Consider the following 20,487-nt stretch of genomic DNA (forward strand, 5'->3'; position numbering starts at 1 on the left):
GGAGAGCTGTCAGTCAATAAATGTGAAAAAGTAACTTGCGTTACTTATTTGAAAAAGTAACTTAGATATTTTGTTGTAAATTGAAAAAGTAATGCGTTACTTTACTAGTTACTTGAAAAAGTAATCTGATTACGTAACTCAAGTTACTTGTAATGCATTACCCCCAACACTGTATATGACATTCTTCTTTCAGACGAATACATTCAGAGTTATATTAAATAATGTCCAGGGTAATCCATGCTTTATAATGGGAGTGGATGGTGGCCCAAAATTTGAAGTCCAAAAAATTACACATCCATTATAAAAGAAGTCCACATGGGTCCAGGGGGTTAATAAAGGCCTTCTGAAGCAAAGCAATGCATTTGTAATCAAACCTATACCAACAGAGGTTGAGAGTGTTTGCTGCCACAAATGGGCATTTGGAATGCCACCTTTAAAAGTTTTTGATGCTGCCGGTGAGAGGACTGAGTGCTGCTGTGTAACACAATATGAAGGCTTTCTGCCTTTGTTGAGCCAAAGTGTACTTGAAGTAGTATTCTCCTTACCTTGTATAAACTGTAGGCATCGACAAAGGCCTGAAGTATGGAAGCTTATGTGTAGCAATATATTTAATTTGAAATGTAATATGCAAAATGGCAATGCATTTCAGTATTCAAATGTACATTTTCCATACCATATATGCAATGTTTGGAGCAAAATTATAATTCAAATTCAATAATATAATTTACATTTGCCATTTCCTACACTAATTTTAACATATAATTTAAACATATATTTTAATGCTTTATAAGTTGCAAAATTAAAATTTAAATGTTTTACAGAAATGATTACATGTTCAAGCAAATATTGTAGCAAAATTATCATTTAAATGTTATTATTCTTAATTGCATTTTAATTAAATGCGGGACATTTAATGAAAATGCAATTGCACTGTGAGTGCAAATGCAATTAAGAAAAATAACATTTAAATGATAATTTTGCTACAATTTTTGCTTGAAAGTGTTAAACATGTATAATCATTTCTGTAATACATTTTCATTTTAATTTTGCAACTGAAAAAGCATTAAAATATATGTTTAAAATATATGTTAAAAGTAGTGTAGGAAATGGCAAATGTAAATTATATTATTGAATTTGAATTATCATTTTGCTCCAAACATTGCATATATGGTATGGAAAATGGAAATTTAAATACAGAAATGCTTTGTTATTTTACATATTGCAATTCCATTTTGCATATTACATTTCAAATTGAATATTGCTACACATAAGCTTCCATAATGGAGAGCACTAGAGCGGCTGTAGCATTGATATCGATAGTGGTTGAACAATCATTTAAAACCAGAAATGTTTAGACCTTACAAACCTTACTATGTAAACATGGTGGACAGCTGCTGTGTGGCAGGATGCCAGAACAGAAGGGGGAAGGCAAAAAGTAAATCATTTTATTGTATTCCTAAGGATCCCGTATAGATGACTGAAATGGTTCACTACAATAAAACGTGCTAACCAACACAACAAAACAAAACAACAGATAGCTATATATATATATATATATATATATATATATATATATATATATATATATATATATATATATACTGTATATATATAGTCTTTTATCTCAGTATTTCTATAAGTGTTGTATAAGTTGTTTTTTTTATATATATATATATATATATATATATATATATATATATATATATATATATATATATAGTAACCATAAATGACATGAAAGAGATTAAAATGTGTTAAACAACTGGGCTAGTTATATAAGAATTTCAGTAACATTCCACCGGTCACAATTGTGGCAGACCATAAAACACAATTTTTTACACACATTTTCATTTAAAAAAATGCTTGTTTCCAATGCTATAGTGTCATTGCCGCTACTATAAACACATGATGCAGTAAGTTTATTCGGGTACATGCTATCTTAAGCTGCTGTTTTAGACTTTATGCTTTATGTTATCCAAGCATATTGCATACTATTTTATGTATTAGGCAACAGGTGTATGCTTCCCTGACCAGATTGCCACTAGTTTAAACTAGTCTGTGATTTTCAACATGCTTGTTGTATCAGATTTGGTGCCACTAGGCGTGTAAGCTTCTCCATTAGAGAAGAAAAGCCCATCCAAATTAGTTTTGCAACATGCTTGTTGCAATAAAGGCTCATCGGGCTCAGTAACATGCTTGTTACTATTGCTGATTCGTGTTTTGACAGCATGCTTGTTACCAAGGTGCATGATACTCAATTGGCAACACGATTGTTGCTATGCGCTTAGCAACATGCTTGTTGCAAATATCATACCACTTCCAGCTGGATCATTTAGGATGCTATGTGCAATTCAAGGCCGTCTGTATTAATCATGCTCGCTTAAGGCTGCTCATTTACCTTTATCATTTATTATGGTTGGGGGTGGTTTGTTTTGGGGGAAATGTATCGCTGCACTCCCTGCTCTCTCCAGGCATGGCTGCTTGAAAGCCCACATCAGCTGACATTCATTTAACCCTGGGGATTTTGCTGTGTACGTGAATGGGTAACAATCCTAGCTGTTGAATTCTGAATGATCTGTAATCGATGGAGTTGTTTTTCAGGAAGGGCAAAATAATCAGTCCGTGATGTAACCAAAGTATGAATAATGACTTCAATGCTATGCTGAGAAAGAGATGAACGGAGTCTTGCAATGTTGCATAAATAAAAAAAAGCAGTACATGAAATATTGTATTTGTATTTATTTTATTTATTTTCAGTCTTGTTTTGTGTTATGTTGGTGTTTTACACCTTAAGTATGACGAAAAAGGAATTTCTATCCTCTGTATGTCCAGTACATAGAGTAGAATTGACAATAAAGTTGCCAATTGACAATTGAATTAACATTAAGGCATATTAAGACAAAACAATCAGTGAATAAAACAATGGACAAACTAATCAGTGACTGTGGAAACAAATACTAGTTATACTAGTAACACAGGAAATAGGGAATAAACAAAGAAAACTAGAACTCAAATATAACACGAACAGCAAAAAACTTCTGATGGGCATTAGCACGGTCAAATATGCTGTTTCATGTGATTACAGAACAATACCTTACTGGATCTAAACTAAAATAAAAATAGAAAATATTTATATAAACATAATAAATCATATACTTTAGCAGTTCATCATTTACAAATGAAAATTTTAAATATATGATATTTCATTTTTGTTATTCAAGCATTCTAAATTCTAATTAACGTCATAAAATCTTATAAATATGTTTCAGGGAGTACAGCAGAGAGCAAGAAAATTAGTTCAAAATGAACAAAAACAAAAATGGATGACATCATATTAAACAAGAGTCTCCCTTCAAAACTAGGATCATGTTTTGAGCATACATAGCTGTGTGTTTATAACGACAGGTATGTCTTTGTAGTCTGTCTTCTCTGCTGCAAAAACACAGGGGAGTCTGGATAAACCTTAAATCCAGCATAGAGGGGTTCAGTGAATGTGGTGTTGAATGTGTGTAAGTGTGTGAGTGTGTGTGTGTCAGAGACACTGTAGAAGGACAGCGTGCCGGCCGACACATCCACATACACTCCTACTCTATTAGACATTGAAGGAGCAGGTATATCTGTTTGCTTTAGATTGTAACAAGCAGAATAACTTCTGCTAGAGCAGTACAGATTCCAGGACATTTCACTATATCCAAACCAACAGTCTTCACTCAGCCCTTTCCTCCTGATTCCCTTATAAGCTACTGAAATATCAGCTTTTCCACTCCATTCAACCTCCCAGTAACAGCGTCCAGTCAGACTCTCTCGACACAGAACCTGCTCAAAGCCATCAAATCTCTCTGGATGATCAAGATAAGACTGTGGCTCTTCCACCCGTGTCACCTTCTTGTTCCCCTCAGACAGAATGAGTTTAGCATGTGCTGTGTTTGGATCCAGTGTGAGATCACAGGCATCTGAACACAAGAAGATAGATTTAAAGAAAGAACTTTTACAACACATATATCTTGTCACTGGATATGTTGTGAATTAGCAACATGCTTGTTGCAAATATCATACCACTTCCAGCTGGATCATTTAGGATGCTATGCGCTTAGCAACATGCTTGTTGCAAATATCATACCACTTCCAGCTGGATCATTTAGGATGCTATGTGCAATTCAAGGCCGTCTGTATTAATCATGCGCTTAGCAACATGCTTGTTGCAAATATCATACCACTTCCAGCTGGATCATTTAGGATGCTATGCGCTTAGCAACATGCTTGTTGCAAATATCATACCACTTCCAGCTGGATCATTTAGGATGCTATGTGCAATTCAAGGCCGTCTGTATTAATCATGCTCGCTTAAGGCTGCTCATTTACCTTTATCATTTATTATGGTTGGGGGTGGTTTGTTTTGGGGGAAATGTATCGCTGCACTCCCTGCTCTCTCCAGGCATGGCTGCTTGAAAGCCCACATCAGCTGACATTCATTTAACCCTGGGGATTTTGCTGTGTACGTGAATGGGTAACAATCCTAGCTGTTGAATTCTGAATGATCTGTAATCGATGGAGTTGTTTTTCAGGAAGGGCAAAATAATCAGTCCGTGATGTAACCAAAGTATGAATAATGACTTCAATGCTATGCTGAGAAAGAGATGAACGGAGTCTTGCAATGTTGCATAAATAAAAAAAAGCAGTACATGAAATATTGTATTTGTATTTATTTTATTTATTTTCAGTCTTGTTTTGTGTTATGTTGGTGTTTTACACCTTAAGTATGACGAAAAAGGAATTTCTATCCTCTGTATGTCCAGTACATAGAGTAGAATTGACAATAAAGTTGCCAATTGACAATTGAATTAACATTAAGGCATATTAAGACAAAACAATCAGTGAATAAAACAATGGACAAACTAATCAGTGACTGTGGAAACAAATACTAGTTATACTAGTAACACAGGAAATAGGGAATAAACAAAGAAAACTAGAACTCAAATATAACACGAACAGCAAAAAACTTCTGATGGGCATTAGCACGGTCAAATATGCTGTTTCATGTGATTACAGAACAATACCTTACTGGATCTAAACTAAAATAAAAATAGAAAATATTTATATAAACATAATAAATCATATACTTTAGCAGTTCATCATTTACAAATGAAAATTTTAAATATATGATATTTCATTTTTGTTATTCAAGCATTCTAAATTCTAATTAACGTCATAAAATCTTATAAATATGTTTCAGGGAGTACAGCAGAGAGCAAGAAAATTAGTTCAAAATGAACAAAAACAAAAATGGATGACATCATATTAAACAAGAGTCTCCCTTCAAAACTAGGATCATGTTTTGAGCATACATAGCTGTGTGTTTATAACGACAGGTATGTCTTTGTAGTCTGTCTTCTCTGCTGCAAAAACACAGGGGAGTCTGGATAAACCTTAAATCCAGCATAGAGGGGTTCAGTGAATGTGGTGTTGAATGTGTGTAAGTGTGTGAGTGTGTGTGTGTCAGAGACACTGTAGAAGGACAGCGTGCCGGCCGACACATCCACATACACTCCTACTCTATTAGACATTGAAGGAGCAGGTATATCTGTTTGCTTTAGATTGTAACAAGCAGAATAACTTCTGCTAGAGCAGTACAGATTCCAGGACATTTCACTATATCCAAACCAACAGTCTTCACTCAGCCCTTTCCTCCTGATTCCCTTATAAGCTACTGAAATATCAGCTTTTCCACTCCATTCAACCTCCCAGTAACAGCGTCCAGTCAGACTCTCTCGACACAGAACCTGCTCAAAGCCATCAAATCTCTCTGGATGATCAAGATAAGACTGTGGCTCTTCCACCCGTGTCACCTTCTTGTTCCCCTCAGACAGAATGAGTTTAGCATGTGCTGTGTTTGGATCCAGTGTGAGATCACAGGCATCTGAACACAAGAAGATAGATTTAAAGAAAGAACTTTTACAACACATATATCTTGTCACTGGATATGTTGGCCTTATGTGTCAGGATAACATGGCAGAGATAGGGATACAGTTATACTCATAATCCTGGAATAACTACTGGAATATCTACCCTGTCAGTAAGCAGGTTTGAGAAGCTGGTCATGTGTCGTACACAATGCGTGGTTTAGTTTTAACAGACCAAATCACACACAAAAAAAAAGAATAAATTTGCCATGCTCCTGAATCGTGAGCAAAATGAGCAACTGTTGCAAAGAAAAATTGTTAGGTAGTGGAGGGTAAAATCCTGAGAGGAACCAGACTCATCTGACAATAATAAGTGTGCAAAAAAAAAAAAAAAAGCAAAACAATAAGTAATTCATAATATGTATAATTTGAAAAGAATGTTTGTCCCTTTATTTCATGCCATTGATGTTTTCAATGTTAAACAGTAGTATTTTGAAAAAAGAAAAACAACAGATTGCTCAAACATGCACAATGATTTCCTAAGCAAGTTATTAATTTAGCTTTAAATTTCATTTACATATCATGTACACATACAATTTGTGTTGCATTATTTAATGTTTGTGTGAAAGGTTTGTATTGAAAGAAATTATATAATGATTTTGGCCTGATTAGTGTTTTGAGACACTATTAGAATGTATATATACATATACATATATACATATACATATACATATATACATATATATATATCACAATAATTGGCCTGTACATGCATCATGAGGGAAGCATTGCTTACACAGTGGTTTGCTGGAGCTTAAGTTTTAGATTAAAACATATCAGTAATTTAAAGGCAGGCTGAATTTTTAACAAGCTACCTTACTTTTATAAAGTAAATCCAATAAAACTTTATAAGTTCAAACAACATAAAATCTGTCATGATAAAAAAAAAAAATATTCTACGTAAATAAAACTTAACTGTTTCAGTGCAAAAAGTTAACTCAAAAAGTTAAAGGGTTAGTTCACCCAAAATTCTGTCATTGATTTCTCACCCTCATGTTCATATATATATGAACTGATTTCAAAACAGATTTTATTAAGTTAGAAATAATAATAAAAAAATTGTAGAATGACAACATCAATACACAGTTGACATGTGAGGATGTGTTTGTTTTACAACATACATTTTTGTAGTCCTGGTGAAATCCTGGTCTCTCCTCCATGGTCCATACTACAGTAACACAAACATACCAAATTACAGTGACACATCAACTATTTAACCAACCTATATATATATATATATGTGTGTGTGTGTGTGTGTGTGTGTGTGTGTGTACATGGGAACTTTGCATCATGTTTTCGACATTCCTTCATAAAAAAGATTTAAAATGAAAATACTGAAATGTTTATAAAATGATGAGGAACAATGTGTATTTTTTAATATCAATTATTAACTTATCAAAATCTCAACATGCAGTACTGAGCGAAATATTGGGCATACCTACTGAATTTTAGACAAGAACAATCTTGAAAAGAATTAACTAAAAAATAAATATCACTTTACACTCAATCATTTCCTGTCCTGCAGTGTGATGTACAGTTAATTATTTTCAAGATTGTTCTTTTTTAACTCAATGGGTTAGTTCACCCAAAAATGAAAATTCTGTCATTAATAACTAATTTTAACATCTTTAAGACCTTTCTGGACCTCGAAAGATTGCTGTTGATGGAGGAGTCAGATACCTCTTGGATTTCATCAAAAATATCTTAATTCGTGTTCCGAATGAAACAGTTAAGTTGTATTTACGTAGAATTTTTTTTTTTTTTATCTTGACAGATTTTATGTTGTTTGAACTTATAAAGTTTTATTGGATTTACTTTATAAAAGTAAGGTAGCTTGTTAAAAATTCAGCCTGCCTTTAAATTACTGATATGTTTTAATCTAAAACTTAAGCTCCAGCAAACCACTGTGTAAGCAATGCTTCCCTCATGATGCATGTACAGGCCAATTATTGTGATTATCTAAATTATCACACAGAAAATGTTAACGGTAGTTCGATTTACTACCTCAGTGTGAAAATGTTAATTTTAGACAGGATCAGTGGTGTAGTCTACGTGATACGCAGGTATACGCCGTATACCCACTAGGAAATGTCAAGGATTTCCGTATACCCACTTAAAAAAGCGAGAGGATACGTAACCATCCAGTTAATCACAATAAGATTTGTGGTTTGTTGCTTTTGATATGAAACATAGTCTCATTTCAAATTCTGGCCATTTTACTACGAAATGAAAAAAAAAAAAAACATACCGTTTTGGCGCTCTTTAATGTGTTGTGACCGCTGTAGCGCCTCATCAGTTCAAGAGAAGCGGCTGCGTGACCCGCCCGTGAACTGATCCTCTCCTCCGTTTAATACCAGTTACAGCGCGAAATAAACATGAATGAACTTCCGAAGGTATGTTAAAAGTCAACTCAACTAAATCCATGTTATGTCTCGTGTATTTGCGTAATCAGTGTTTTAACCGCGGAATAACAGCTTGTAAACAATGTCACGTAACGTCACGTTTACCTCAGAAAAACATATTCAGTGACCATAAACTCGTTAGTCAGCTATATTGTGACATACTGATAAGCCTCATCTTTCCATTATTGTTACACTCTAAAATGCTGGGTTAAAAACAACCCAAGTTGGGTTGAACATGGTTTGGGTTGTTTTAACCCAGCAGTTGGGTTTAAATGTTTGCCCAACCTGCTGGCTAGTTTTATTTAACTCAACTATTGTTTAAAAATTACTATATGACTGGCATAAAATGAACCCAAAATAGATTGGAAATTAAAAATCTGATACATAATTACTAGAGGCAACAATAATAATCAAAAGGTGATCATTTATTAATAAACAATTTAAATGTTTATTGTTTTATTATATTTAATATTAATAAATGTTAATTTCCAAACTATTTGGGGTTCATTTTAAGCAAGCAATACAGCAATTTTTACACAATAGTTGGGTTAAAACTACCCAATTGCTGGGTTTGTCCATTTTCAACCCAACTTGGGTTGTTTTTAACCCAGCATTTTGTAATAATAGTTGCAACTTGCACTCTTAAATGTGCATTGAAACTTGCCAGCTGAAACTTAAGATCCAGGGACCATATTCATATAATTTCTAAGGTTATCTTAACTGGCTGAGTTAGATGGCGATTGACACTAAACAGTAGAAAATCATCCAGTCTCTTCAGCTGTAAATGCCATTGGCTGTTAAAGTCTTGTTTTGCCCAGATTTAAGTCTTTCAGAATGCTCTCAATAACATGTAGCCTAGATCAGATGCATACTATATGCATTAGTGAGTTTGGCGGTGCTTATGGGGTGTCGCTCTGGGACGGGTGAGTATGAGGTTGGGAGGGAAAAATCACAGTATACTCACTACAAACAACTAGACTACACCACTGGACAGGATACATTAAAAGCTACAGTGTCATTTAAGTACATGTCAGCCTATCAATTTGAATGTTCATTGAGCTGTCGCAGCAATGAGAGAGAAAATTCCTGTTCCAAATTTCAGAAGCATGCATGTCCTCTCTTTGCGGATTTCTATTGTTTTTGAACTTCGTTTCAGCAATATCATCAAAGGGCCCATCATCAAGAACACGGCTGTAATTTTCACCATTCTCGCGTCATCACTACATCAGCAATTTCATCTCAGTGATAAGTATTTTCATTGTTTTATGGACTTTGGTTGTGTTGTTTGGTTTGTCATTTGGGTGTAGAATCATACTCTTTTGCTCTCTCTTATCACATAGGTTATAATAAGCAGAGCTGTATAGTGCAGTCACACACATTTGTTTGAGTCGAATTGCTTATTCACATTGTAACATGTAGCACGTCGTTAATGATCCACATGACACAGGTACCGTTCATTTTAGAAAATCACAAAACAAAGAATGGTGTACCATATTCGGCTTTATCGTTGCAAGGCTCAGGGAAACCCCAAACATGGTTTAAATTTTAAAGCAACATATACACCCAGATCATTACATCGTAATTGGAGGCTGCATGATTAACAGAGGGGAATAGAGAAGTAGCTCAGTGAATTCACTACATACTACTTAAATATGCTATGTATTGCAGCAGGCTTGCGAAGAATAGCCCTGGCATCAGTGCATCAATCTGCTCCTATTAATTGCTGCTCGATTAATCTCGGCAAGCGCTGCAAGTTATTACTTAAAGCAAATTAAGTAACATGACCTTGACATCTTTTTAAGCTTTGAGTGTTTGGACCTGCTGTCCAGCAGCAGAAAGCTATTTAACGACACATTTTTGTAGGCTAAATTATGGTGCATCCAGTGTCGAAGTAACTTCCTTTTGCAGTACTTGGATTTGTATCGTTAGAGGCAGAAACAATATTAGTGTTATTCGGTGTGTTGATAAAGGCTATGTCATTTACATGCTGCATTATAAACATGTTTTATTCTTGTTAAAATACCTGTATGTGTTTATATTTCTTCAGTTAATGTCTCTGTCTACGTTCTATTCTGCTACAGCGTCCTGAGGCCAACTCATCCTTCCATTCTGTCTTCTCCTCACTATGGCCTATCGTGGCCTCTTCAACGGCCTACATAGTCCTCATGTGACTGTATGGTACGGCAACTACTCCTCTTCCGACCACAAAGCTCTTCAGAGAGTGGTGAGAATGGCAGAGCTCATCACTGGACATAAATGTCCTGTAAGGCCAGGAGTCTATCAGACATGCTGCTTGAGAAAGGCACACAGCATCATCAAGGATCGTACTCATCCTGCTCACCACCTGTTTGCTACACTGCCGTCTGGTAGACGCCTATGATCCATCTGATCACGCACAACAAGACTGAAGAACAGCTTTTATCTTAAAACCCATCAGACTGCTTAACAGCCGTCCTTCATCTAGACCTGCAATCACTGCTAATCGTATATACTTTACTTCTTCCACTTTGGACACTGAGACTTCTTACTCAGGAATACTTAATGCTCTTAAGATTTACTATTTATTGTATTGAAATGACACTTTTAATATTCTTTCATGTAGCTCTGTGACACTTTACACTGGACACAGATCTACCCCAGTATTCTTATCTCAGTACCTCAGGACTATTTAATACTCTTAATACTGTCTACTCTTATTGTATCTATTACTATCTATTACTATTATTGTATCTATTATTATTTATAGCCTTGTCACAAGCATTTCAATGCAGTTTTTACCCAGTGTTAACTATGCAACTGATAAATAAATGCCTCTTGACTCTTGACAGATCTAACATACACATGAGATTTCTGTCTCTTTACATTCACAGACATAACCGACTGTGTATCTGAACTTTGTGTATTTTTCACATAGACTTGTGTAACAGTTTAAACACAAGACATGAAAGAGAAGTTAGTTTAATACTCTTGCAACGTGTCATCTAACAGACAGCTTTCTGTTTGTGTACTTCAGATGTGTGCAATCAGAAAATTATAAATTAGAAGTTTGAACTGATATAGCTTTAAAACGCATGGAAATAATAAACGTTTATGATGAAGAATTGCACTGTCCATGAGCGGGATCACGATATAGAAGATAATCAAAACCAAGCAGATGTCCTGTTAGTATTTGGCACAGTATCTGATGCAGGCAGGAGCTGTGATCGTGGGAAGGGTGTGGGGAGAAGCAGCTCATTTGCATTTATAGGCACATGCATGAAAACTGCATGTTTTTGCTTGCACACAGAAATGGGTCTTTAAAACATGGCATAATAATTAATCTGCGAGGTACTTTAAGCTGGACTTTCATAGACACATTCTGGGGACACCTGGAACTTCTTTAAAGGGCATAATAGGTCCCCTTTAAATGCTTTCTCTGGTCACAGTTTCTTCATTTTTTTCAGTTTTTTACCTATCACAGCTTCATTCAAAGTCCTGCTGTGTGCAAATGATTGCAAATATTCCATTTAGTTTCTTAATTACTATGTGACAGAATAACGTGGATAATAAATAAAAATATAATTTTAAGCAGCAATTACGGGCCTAACAAACCAATGGCAAGGTGCTATGCCATTCATACAAACAGAGATTAAAGAAAGTTGAAAAAACACTAGATTGCTTATGTTTGACATACTTGAGTATCTGCAGCGAGCAGTTTTTATCCTTCATTTTGTCAGAGAGCAGCTTGACTCCTGAATCTCCTGGATGATTGTAGCTAACATCAAGCTCTCTCAGGTGCAAGGGATTTGAACTCAAAGCTGAAGACAGATAACCACAGCCTTCCTCTGTAACCATACAGCCTGACAACCTACAGATGGACAAAGATTAGTGTTGGGATGTTTGTAACACCTTTTCCAGAATACTCATATGTAGACATGCATGCATACAGATTCAATTTCTCTTTATGCTCATTTATTATTTGGAAGTATTATTTAATTTCATTACTTTATTCATTTTAGTACTGGATGACCTCTGCAAAGTTTGTATGGGAGGTTCTATAAAATCAACAGTTTAAGGCAGTAACTTGTAAACACAGCACAAGATACTTGAATGTACAATCAAGCAAGACTTTGTTAACTACTCTAATACACAAACTAATCATACAAAACACACACAATTATTTATACAATGACAGGGGAATGGTGATATTGGTGATATTAACAGAGGGTAAATGGAGTCCCAAATGTCTAGAGTTAGACATTATTTCTCAGATCAAAACCTGAGAGAATCAACATACTAACAATCCAACCTTAGTTTGTTTGCTTGATAAGATTTGCACTAGTTCAGCAAGAATGAGGAGTTTGTTATGTTTGCGTTTGGATGCTCCTGTGAGAGTGTGTGTTCCTTTCGTGACAGAGTAGCTGGAGGGAATCTTGGCAGCGCTGATTGGCTGGCATTGTTGAGTTCTGAGGGACAACGCTCTGGCGGTGAATGGATAGTTAGCTTTGCTGGGTGGAGCTACGCGTGCTGGTTGCCAGGTTATGCATTGTGTCTCAATGAGCTGCAGGAAGCAAGGACTTTGAGAGGTTTTTCTTCAGTGAGGTTTAACGAAGGCTCAGACGGAATTGTTGATGAGACTTGGAATGAGTTCTTGGTGGTCGAAGAGCAGGTAAATGTGAAAGAATGGAGACGCACACACAAACCAAAGCAAAACCCTACTCGTGATTAATTCAGATTTGCTTAATTCAAGTTTCTGCTGGTTTAAGAGAAAATATTTCTCTGGAATGTGCAGCTGGGTAGAGGGGGTGTCCTGTAGGATATCACTGTTTAAATCTCTGTAGATGTGGGCCTTGGAGGGTCTCCACAGGTCTCCATTTTCTGATACGACCATAGATTTATGCATTTGGTCACAAAGGTGTTTCTTGGACCTTTAGTCTTAAAGTTTGTGGAACAAAAGAGGGTCTTCTTTATTGATTAGCTCAGTCAATACACACCCTTGATTGAGATTAGGCAGACATGGAAGAGACTGTCTCCTTTAGCAATTTAGGTACCACAGATTAATTTGTATGACTCACTAATGGCTTGGTGGGGGGATTTCTCTGAACTGTGGATTGTGGTGTTTTGTTCATTGGATGGTCTTGTTTGTGAATAATCCTACATCTTTCCAGTGCATATTTCATGATTTATACACTTCTAAAATTTAAAACATTCCAAAAAGGTGATGCCATAGAACAGAGATCTTAGATCCTCTTCTTAATATCATTAATTCATCTTTATCATTAGGATACGTACCGAAACATTTTAGCTGGCTATTATTAAACCTCTTATTTAAAAAACACAAATTTATCCTAGAAAAATAGTCAATTACAGGCCGATCTTGAATCTACCTTTTCTCTCAAAAATACTAGAAAAGGCAGTATCATCACAACTACATTCCTTCTTGGAAAGAAATGGTATCTGACAGGATTTACAGTCAGGATCTAGACCGTACCATAGTACTGAGACTGCTCTCATTAGAGTTACAAATGATTTGCTCTTATCATCGGATCGTGGTTGTAACTCTCTATTAGTGTTACTAGATCTCAGTACTGCTTTTGACACTATCAACCACAATATTCTTTTGAATAGACTTGAAAATTATGTTGGCATTAGTGGAATTGCATTGGCATGGTTCAAATCTTACTTAACTGAACGTTATCAGTTTGTAGTAGTAAACGAAGAGATGTCATATCAATCACAACTGAACTGAACTGAGCTGGATAATGACATCACTGTTTACTCCAATGCTGATATAGTTAAATTAACTAAATTAATAACTATTGATTCTTACAACGGAACGAATCAACATTGCATTTACTTGACAATGACACCATTTTCTTTAAGAGCTGCTGTGCAGCCAAAAATTATATACCAGTTATCACTGTAAAGCTGCTTCGACACAATCTGCATTGTAAAAAGTGCTATATAAATAACGGTGACTTGACTTTATATTATATAGTTTATTACCCTACTTTGTGCCATTTTTGACTTATGACTGAAAGAGTCATAATTATGCACCATACACATTTTGGGCTGGAACCAAACCAAAACCAAGACCATCACAGCAAACACAATTAAATACTATTTTATTTTTTTAGAAGTTTTACAACTGTTGTAAACCTTTTTCCCCCCTTACCTTAGTATCTGTAGCTGACAGTTTGGACTCTTCAGTCCATCAGAGAGCAGCTTCACTCCTGAATCCTGCAGGTCATTGTTACTCAGGTCCAGCTCTCTCAAGACAGAGTTTGAAGATTGTAGACCTGATGACACTATTTCACAATGCTGAACAGTCACATTACAGTCAGCAAGACTGAAGGAAGAAAAACACATGAAAATTAATCAATGAATTCTTAACCTCATTCTTAAACTGTATTTCAATGATATCTGCTTCATTCTTGAAAAAGACATTTAAATGAAATTAAGACATGATTAATCACTCACAGAGCTTTAGTGCAATTGATCACAGCTGGTATCAGTCTTCTTCTACCCTCATCTGATGTGTTGTATTTCTTGAGGTCCAGCTCATCCATCACCTCCTCTGACATCTGAAGCATGTAGGCGATTGTTGAGCAGTGAGCAGGAGAGAGTTTCTTCTCCAAGTGTTTGCCTGATTTCACAAACTCCTGAATTTCTCCAGACAAAGTCTGATCTTTCACTTCCAGGAGACAGAGGAACAGATTGATGGATCTTTCAGTGGAGAGTCCATGTTCATCTTTGATCTTCTTTTTAATGTACTGTGTGGTTCTCCTGATGCTCTCTGAGCTATTCTCTGTGTGTGTCAGTAGATCCTGTAAGAGTCTCTGATTGGACTCCAGTGAGACACCCAGCAGGAATCGCAAGAACAGATCCAGCTGTCCTTTCTCACTCTCAAGGGCTTTATCTATTGCACCTTCCAGTAAACTATAAATTATATCAAAAAAATGGTATGTGACAGATTTCTGTCTATTGTAATAGTAAAACACATAGAAAGCAGCAAGAAACTCCTGGATGCTCAGATGAATGAAGCTGTAGACTTTCCTCTGATGAATCATAGATTCCTCTTTAAAGATCTCAGTGCAAATCCCAGAATACACTGAGGCGTCAGTGACATCTATGCCGCTCTCTCTCAGGTCCTCCTCATAGAACATCACATTGCCCTTCATCAGCTGTTTGAAAGCCACTTCAGCAAGTTTCACAATCACTTCTCTGTTGGACTGCAGGAGTTTTTCTGGATCTCTATCTTCATACTTCTGATTCCTCATGTTGATCTGAATCAGCAGGAAGTGGATGTACATTTCAGTCAGAGTTTGAGGGATTTCTGCCCTCAGATCTTCTTTCAGGAGCTTTTGGAGCACAGTGGATGAGATCCAGCAGAAGACAGGTATGTGGCACATGATGTGGAGGCTTCTTGCTCTTCTGATGTGTGAAATGATTCTGCTGGCTCGAGGCTCGTCTCTGATTCTCTTCCTGAAATATTCCTCCTTCTGAGGCTCATTGAATCCCTGAATTTCTGTCAGACGGTTGATGTATTTGGAGGGGATCTGACTGGCTGCTGTTGGTCTGGAGGTAATCCAGATGAGAGCAGGGGGAAGCAGCTCTCCTTGCATGAGCTTTGACATCAATATTCCCACTGATGAAGTCTCAGTCACATTAGAAACTTTCTGGGTGTCTGAAAACATCAGTGTGATTCTGCTTTCATCCAGGCCATCAAAGATGAACAAAACTTTACACTCCTCATAAATCTTTGAGTCCAGATCCTGAAGTTCAGGATGAAAGTCCAACAGAAGTCTCTGAAGACTATACTGATGATCCCGGATCAAGTTCAGCTCTCGGAATGGAAGCACAAACATGAAATCTATATCCTGATTGGCTTTTCCCTCGGCCCAGTCCAGAATGAACTTCTGCACAGAGACAGTTTTTCCGATTCCAGCGATGCCTTTAGTAAGAACCATCTTGATTTGGTCTTTCTCCTCATATCCTGGTTCAGGTAAGGCTTTAAATATGTCATTGCAGTAGATTGGAGTGTCTTGAGAGTGTTGTGTTCTAGCTGTTTTCTCCATATGTAAAACCTCATGTTCTACATTCACTCCTTCACTCTCTCCCTCTATGATGTAGAGCTGTGTGTAGATCCTATTCAGGAGGGTTTGATTCTCTTGGAGCTTGTTTCCCTCAAATAATCTCTCATACTTTTTCTTCATGCTGGTTTTGTGCTGGTCTTTGACTCTCTGTAGATCTCCAGTCTCCAGTGTGTGTGTCTGCAGGACTGCCTCAGTTTTGTCTTGCCTTTTGTCAGTCTGATAGTGGGATGAAGAGGGGGGCACAGATCTGATCAGCTTATGTATTCCCCCCCTGCTGAAATTAAAAAGAAAAGAGCAACCAAAAAGACAATTACAGACATTACAATGACCCTTGGAAACCATTCAAAAAATAATGGCTGCCAGATATAATTTTTGGTACAGAGTTCAGCTCCAACCCAAATAAAAACTCACCTGCCTGAAGCTTAACACTTCAGACCTTGATTAGCTTGATCAGGTGTGTTTGATTCAGGTTGAAGCAAACATCTGCAGGACTGTGGCTCTCCAGGGCTACATTCCACTCCAAATTTTTATGCCCTTCACTCGCTAACTTCCCTCTGTCTCTTGGATTCGGGTGAGCACCATTGCTTACAATGCAAGTGCCTACTACTGGTGGTGCATATGGTTTAAATGAAACACACTAAGCCCTTTATCACTTGGAATACACTATGGAGATGATTTATTATTTAAACCCATTTTTTACCCATATTTTTTTGTGCACCATTCTATATGCATATAAGTTGTTGGAGAAAATATATAAAAACAAAACAAAAAAATTTGACAGTGAACATTAGGTAGCTACAAGTATCAAATCTCAACATAATTAATATATTATACACTATTATGTGATTAATATAGCATAACCTTCAGTTAAGCGTGATCTGCTGTGATTTCACAATTAACCCTCTGGAGTCTGAGGCTGATTTGGGGCCTGGAGAAGTTTTGACATGCCCTGACATTTGTGCTTTTTTCAGTTGTTCATAAACGTATTAAGGACAAAAGTGTCATTACACTGTATTCAGCACAAACTAGGCTACCGTAATATGTGAGGAACATATATGCACATGTTTGTGTTTTTGAAGGAATAACGTTTATGCGTGGTTATTGAAAAAACAAAAAAATTAAGTCACTGAAATAAGGCCAAAAATATATATAAAATCTGTGTTTACAAGACTTCTGGGTATTGGAGGTTGTAGGCTAGAGTTTTTGCTTCAAAATTATGTAAAAATTATAATGCCTACTTGTTCATATAAAACAATATATTGATTTAGTTTTTGCAAGACACTTTTTGTCAAGAAACACAGTATGCATGGAGGCGTGAATCATCATGAATAATGGCTCATTTACACCTGAGAAGACAAAAGAATTGCATAATAATGACCTGAAATGACTTGCATATTAATGAGGCCTTTCAGTCAGGTAGGCTGTGAAAAAAACTTCTGTAATCATGTCTCAGCTCAATTTAAAATAATGGTATTCTATTATATTCTTTAAAATATAATGTATTTCTGTGATGCAAAGAGTCTGAATATAGGCTTTTAGATTAAAAGCATGCACATTTGGAGAAATATTGATGGATTCTCATATGTTTATGTCAATTTTCTATACAGAGGAGTTATATTTATTCTATATTCATTGTCATAACTATGAGCGCTGGTGTTTTCAGGTGATACTTGCAACCGGAGGGCGATCTGTACACCTTTAGTCCACAAATTATTCTAAAGAAGAAGAGGACATTTCAGGAATGGTGTTTTCAATTCATACTTGTAGCCGGAGGGCGCTCTCTGTGCACATTTAGTCCACAAATTATTCTACAGAAGAAGAGGACATATCAGGAACTAACGGCATGTCTTCCAAAGGTCATTAACCATGGCTTTTACATACAGATAAACACTTTTCAAGACAATAAATACATGATTGAGACGATGAATGCCTGTATTGACTCATAATTTGCCTCTGAATAGCGCTCGCTCCGTGGGCGTGGCCGCATTAGCAGATAATGAGCTGAATCACGGACTTCTGACATGTGTGTCTTTTCATACAGATTACATAAACACAGAATTTTTGCTTTCGATATGACTTACACGATTTAAAACCTGACATTTCAACATGTCTTTAGACATAAGTGTAATTTTTTTGTGATTAGTATTCACTAAGTTATAGTTTATTTTCTGAGAACTATCAGATTAGACTTTGTTCAGAGGGAGAGGACAGATCATGCATCATTTTAGTTTTCTTTATTTTACAAAAAGCACAACATTTTGTTTTTACTTTGGGTGTATACAAATAAAAAGATATTCTATAGTTTCAATTGATATATTACTTATGTCTCTATGACAAAAAATGACGGAGTATTTTAGGTCTGTTTTGCTGCAATGTGAAAAAAAACTGCAAAACGCGCCGGCGCGTTTTCAGACCTCAGGGAGTTAAGTTCAATCAAGTTCAATATCCCCATATGTACACTATATTGCCAAAACTATTGGGACACCCCTCCAAATCATTGAATTCAGGTGTTCCAATCACTTCCATGGACACAGGTATATAAAATCAAGCACCTAGGCATACAGACTGCTTCTACAAACATTTGTGAAAGAATGGGTCACTCTCAGAAGCTCAGTGAATTCAAGCATGGTACCATGATAGGTTACCACCAGTGCAATAAGTCTATTCATGAAATTTCCTCACAACTAAATATTCCACAGTCAACTGTTAGTGGTATCATAACAAAGTGGAAGCAATTGGGAACAACAGAAACTCAGCCACAAAGTGGTAGGCCACGTAAAATCACAGAACGGGGTCAGCACATGCTGAGGTGCACAGAGCACAGAAGTTGCCAACTGTCTACAGAGTCAATAGCTACAGACCTCCAAACTTCGTGTGGCCTTTAGATTAGCTCAAGAACAGGGCATAGAGAGCTTCATGGAATGGGTTTCCATGGCCGCGCAGCTGCTTATCTGTCTGGCAATCCGATGGATAAGTCTGAGTTTGGCAGTTGCCAAGAGAACAGTATTTGTCTGACTGTATTGTTCCAAGTGTAAAGTTTGGTGGAGTGGGAATTATGGTGTGGGGTTGTTTTTCAGGGGTTGGGCTTGGCCTCTTAGTTCCAATGAAAGGAACTCTTAATGCTTCAGCATACCAAGACATTTTGGACAATTTCATGCTCCCAACTTTGTCCCTTTCCTGTTCCAACATGACTGCGCACCAGTGCACAAAGCAAGGTCCATAAAGACATGGATAAGCGAGTTTGGAGTGGAGGAACTTGACTGGCCTGCACAGAGTCCTGACCTTAACCCGATACAACACTTTTGGGATGAATTAGAGTGGAGACTGAGAGCCAGGCCTCGCCAACATTACTGCCTGATCTCACAAATGCGGTTCTAGAAGAATGGTCACAAATTCCCACAAACACAATCCTAAACCTTGTGGAAAGCCTTTCCAGAAGAATTGAAGCTGTTATAGCTGCAAAGGGTGGGCCAACTTCATATTAAACCCTACAGATTAAGAAGTCATTAGATGTCATTAAAATTCATGTTTATGTATAGGCAGGCGTCCCAAAACTTTTAGCAATATAGTGTAGCTGCTTGAAGTGTACATCAGAGTACACTCGCTTCCTCTGTCAAAATCAAGGGTATGAGGGTCTGTCCATATAAACTTCCCTCGTCTACTTTATGAAATGGAACACACTTCAAAATGGCGGCAGGGATTCCCCTGAGGGTATTTGCTTAGAGAAGTTGTCGAGTGCTTCTCAAAAAGTGGAGTGAAACGTAGCCCAGGACCAATGTTCGCCACCCCTTGTTTAGTGTTATTTTGAAAACTTTAGGATATTCATCTGAGATGCACCATACTTTAAAACGTACACATTTTTACTAACAGAGGGTCAGAGGTCATGGGTTCATGGGTTATTTTTTTAAATGTGCTTTTAATTTTTCTATTCACGCTTATTATATTTTGATCTATGACCACATTCTTTGCCAATCTGATAATTTTGCATTGTTTCAGTTTGTGCAATATATTTTTACATATTTTAAAATTTTTGATTCATGCTAATTATTT

At 36.5% G+C, this 20,487-nt stretch overlaps 2 protein-coding genes across 6 annotated transcripts in view; both read right to left on the minus strand.

The window, feature by feature from the left end:
* Nucleotides 1-2,737: 2,737 nt before the first annotated feature.
* Nucleotides 2,738-4,004, minus strand: LOC137031934 (stonustoxin subunit beta-like). The gene has a single exon (XM_067403323.1). The coding sequence runs from the start codon at nucleotides 3,997-3,999 to the stop codon at nucleotides 3,394-3,396; it is 606 nt and encodes a 201-aa protein (XP_067259424.1). The 5' UTR covers nucleotides 4,000-4,004; the 3' UTR covers nucleotides 2,738-3,393.
* A 697-nt stretch (nucleotides 4,005-4,701) lies between these two features.
* LOC137031904 (NLR family CARD domain-containing protein 3-like) overlaps nucleotides 4,702-20,487 on the minus strand; it is a 28,405-nt gene continuing 12,619 nt past the window's right edge. For 3 of the 5 annotated variants that reach the window (XM_067403269.1, XM_067403271.1, XM_067403273.1), the window contains 5 exons: nucleotides 14,822-16,711; nucleotides 14,517-14,690; nucleotides 12,036-12,209; nucleotides 7,082-7,128; nucleotides 4,702-5,917 (listed from right to left, as the gene is read on the minus strand). In XM_067403269.1, the coding sequence (XP_067259370.1) occupies nucleotides 5,358-5,917; nucleotides 7,082-7,128; nucleotides 12,036-12,209; nucleotides 14,517-14,690; nucleotides 14,822-16,711 (2,845 nt within the window). In that variant the 3' untranslated portion in view covers nucleotides 4,702-5,357. Of the gene's footprint in view, nucleotides 5,918-7,081; nucleotides 7,129-12,035; nucleotides 12,210-14,516; nucleotides 14,691-14,821; nucleotides 16,712-16,848; nucleotides 17,716-20,487 lie in introns of those variants that run through there. The other 2 variants (XM_067403272.1, XM_067403270.1) reach the window with 2 other exon arrangements.

Source organism: Chanodichthys erythropterus, chromosome 12 (genome assembly GCF_024489055.1).
Source record: "Chanodichthys erythropterus isolate Z2021 chromosome 12, ASM2448905v1, whole genome shotgun sequence".
In the NCBI taxonomy this organism is placed as follows: domain Eukaryota; kingdom Metazoa; phylum Chordata; class Actinopteri; order Cypriniformes; family Xenocyprididae; genus Chanodichthys; species Chanodichthys erythropterus.

Excerpts from the sequence above, each read along its gene's own strand:
- LOC137031934 (XM_067403323.1), bottom strand. The coding sequence starts at position 3,999 with ATGTGTTGTAAAAGTTCTTTCTTTAAATCTATCTTCTTGTGTTCAGAT.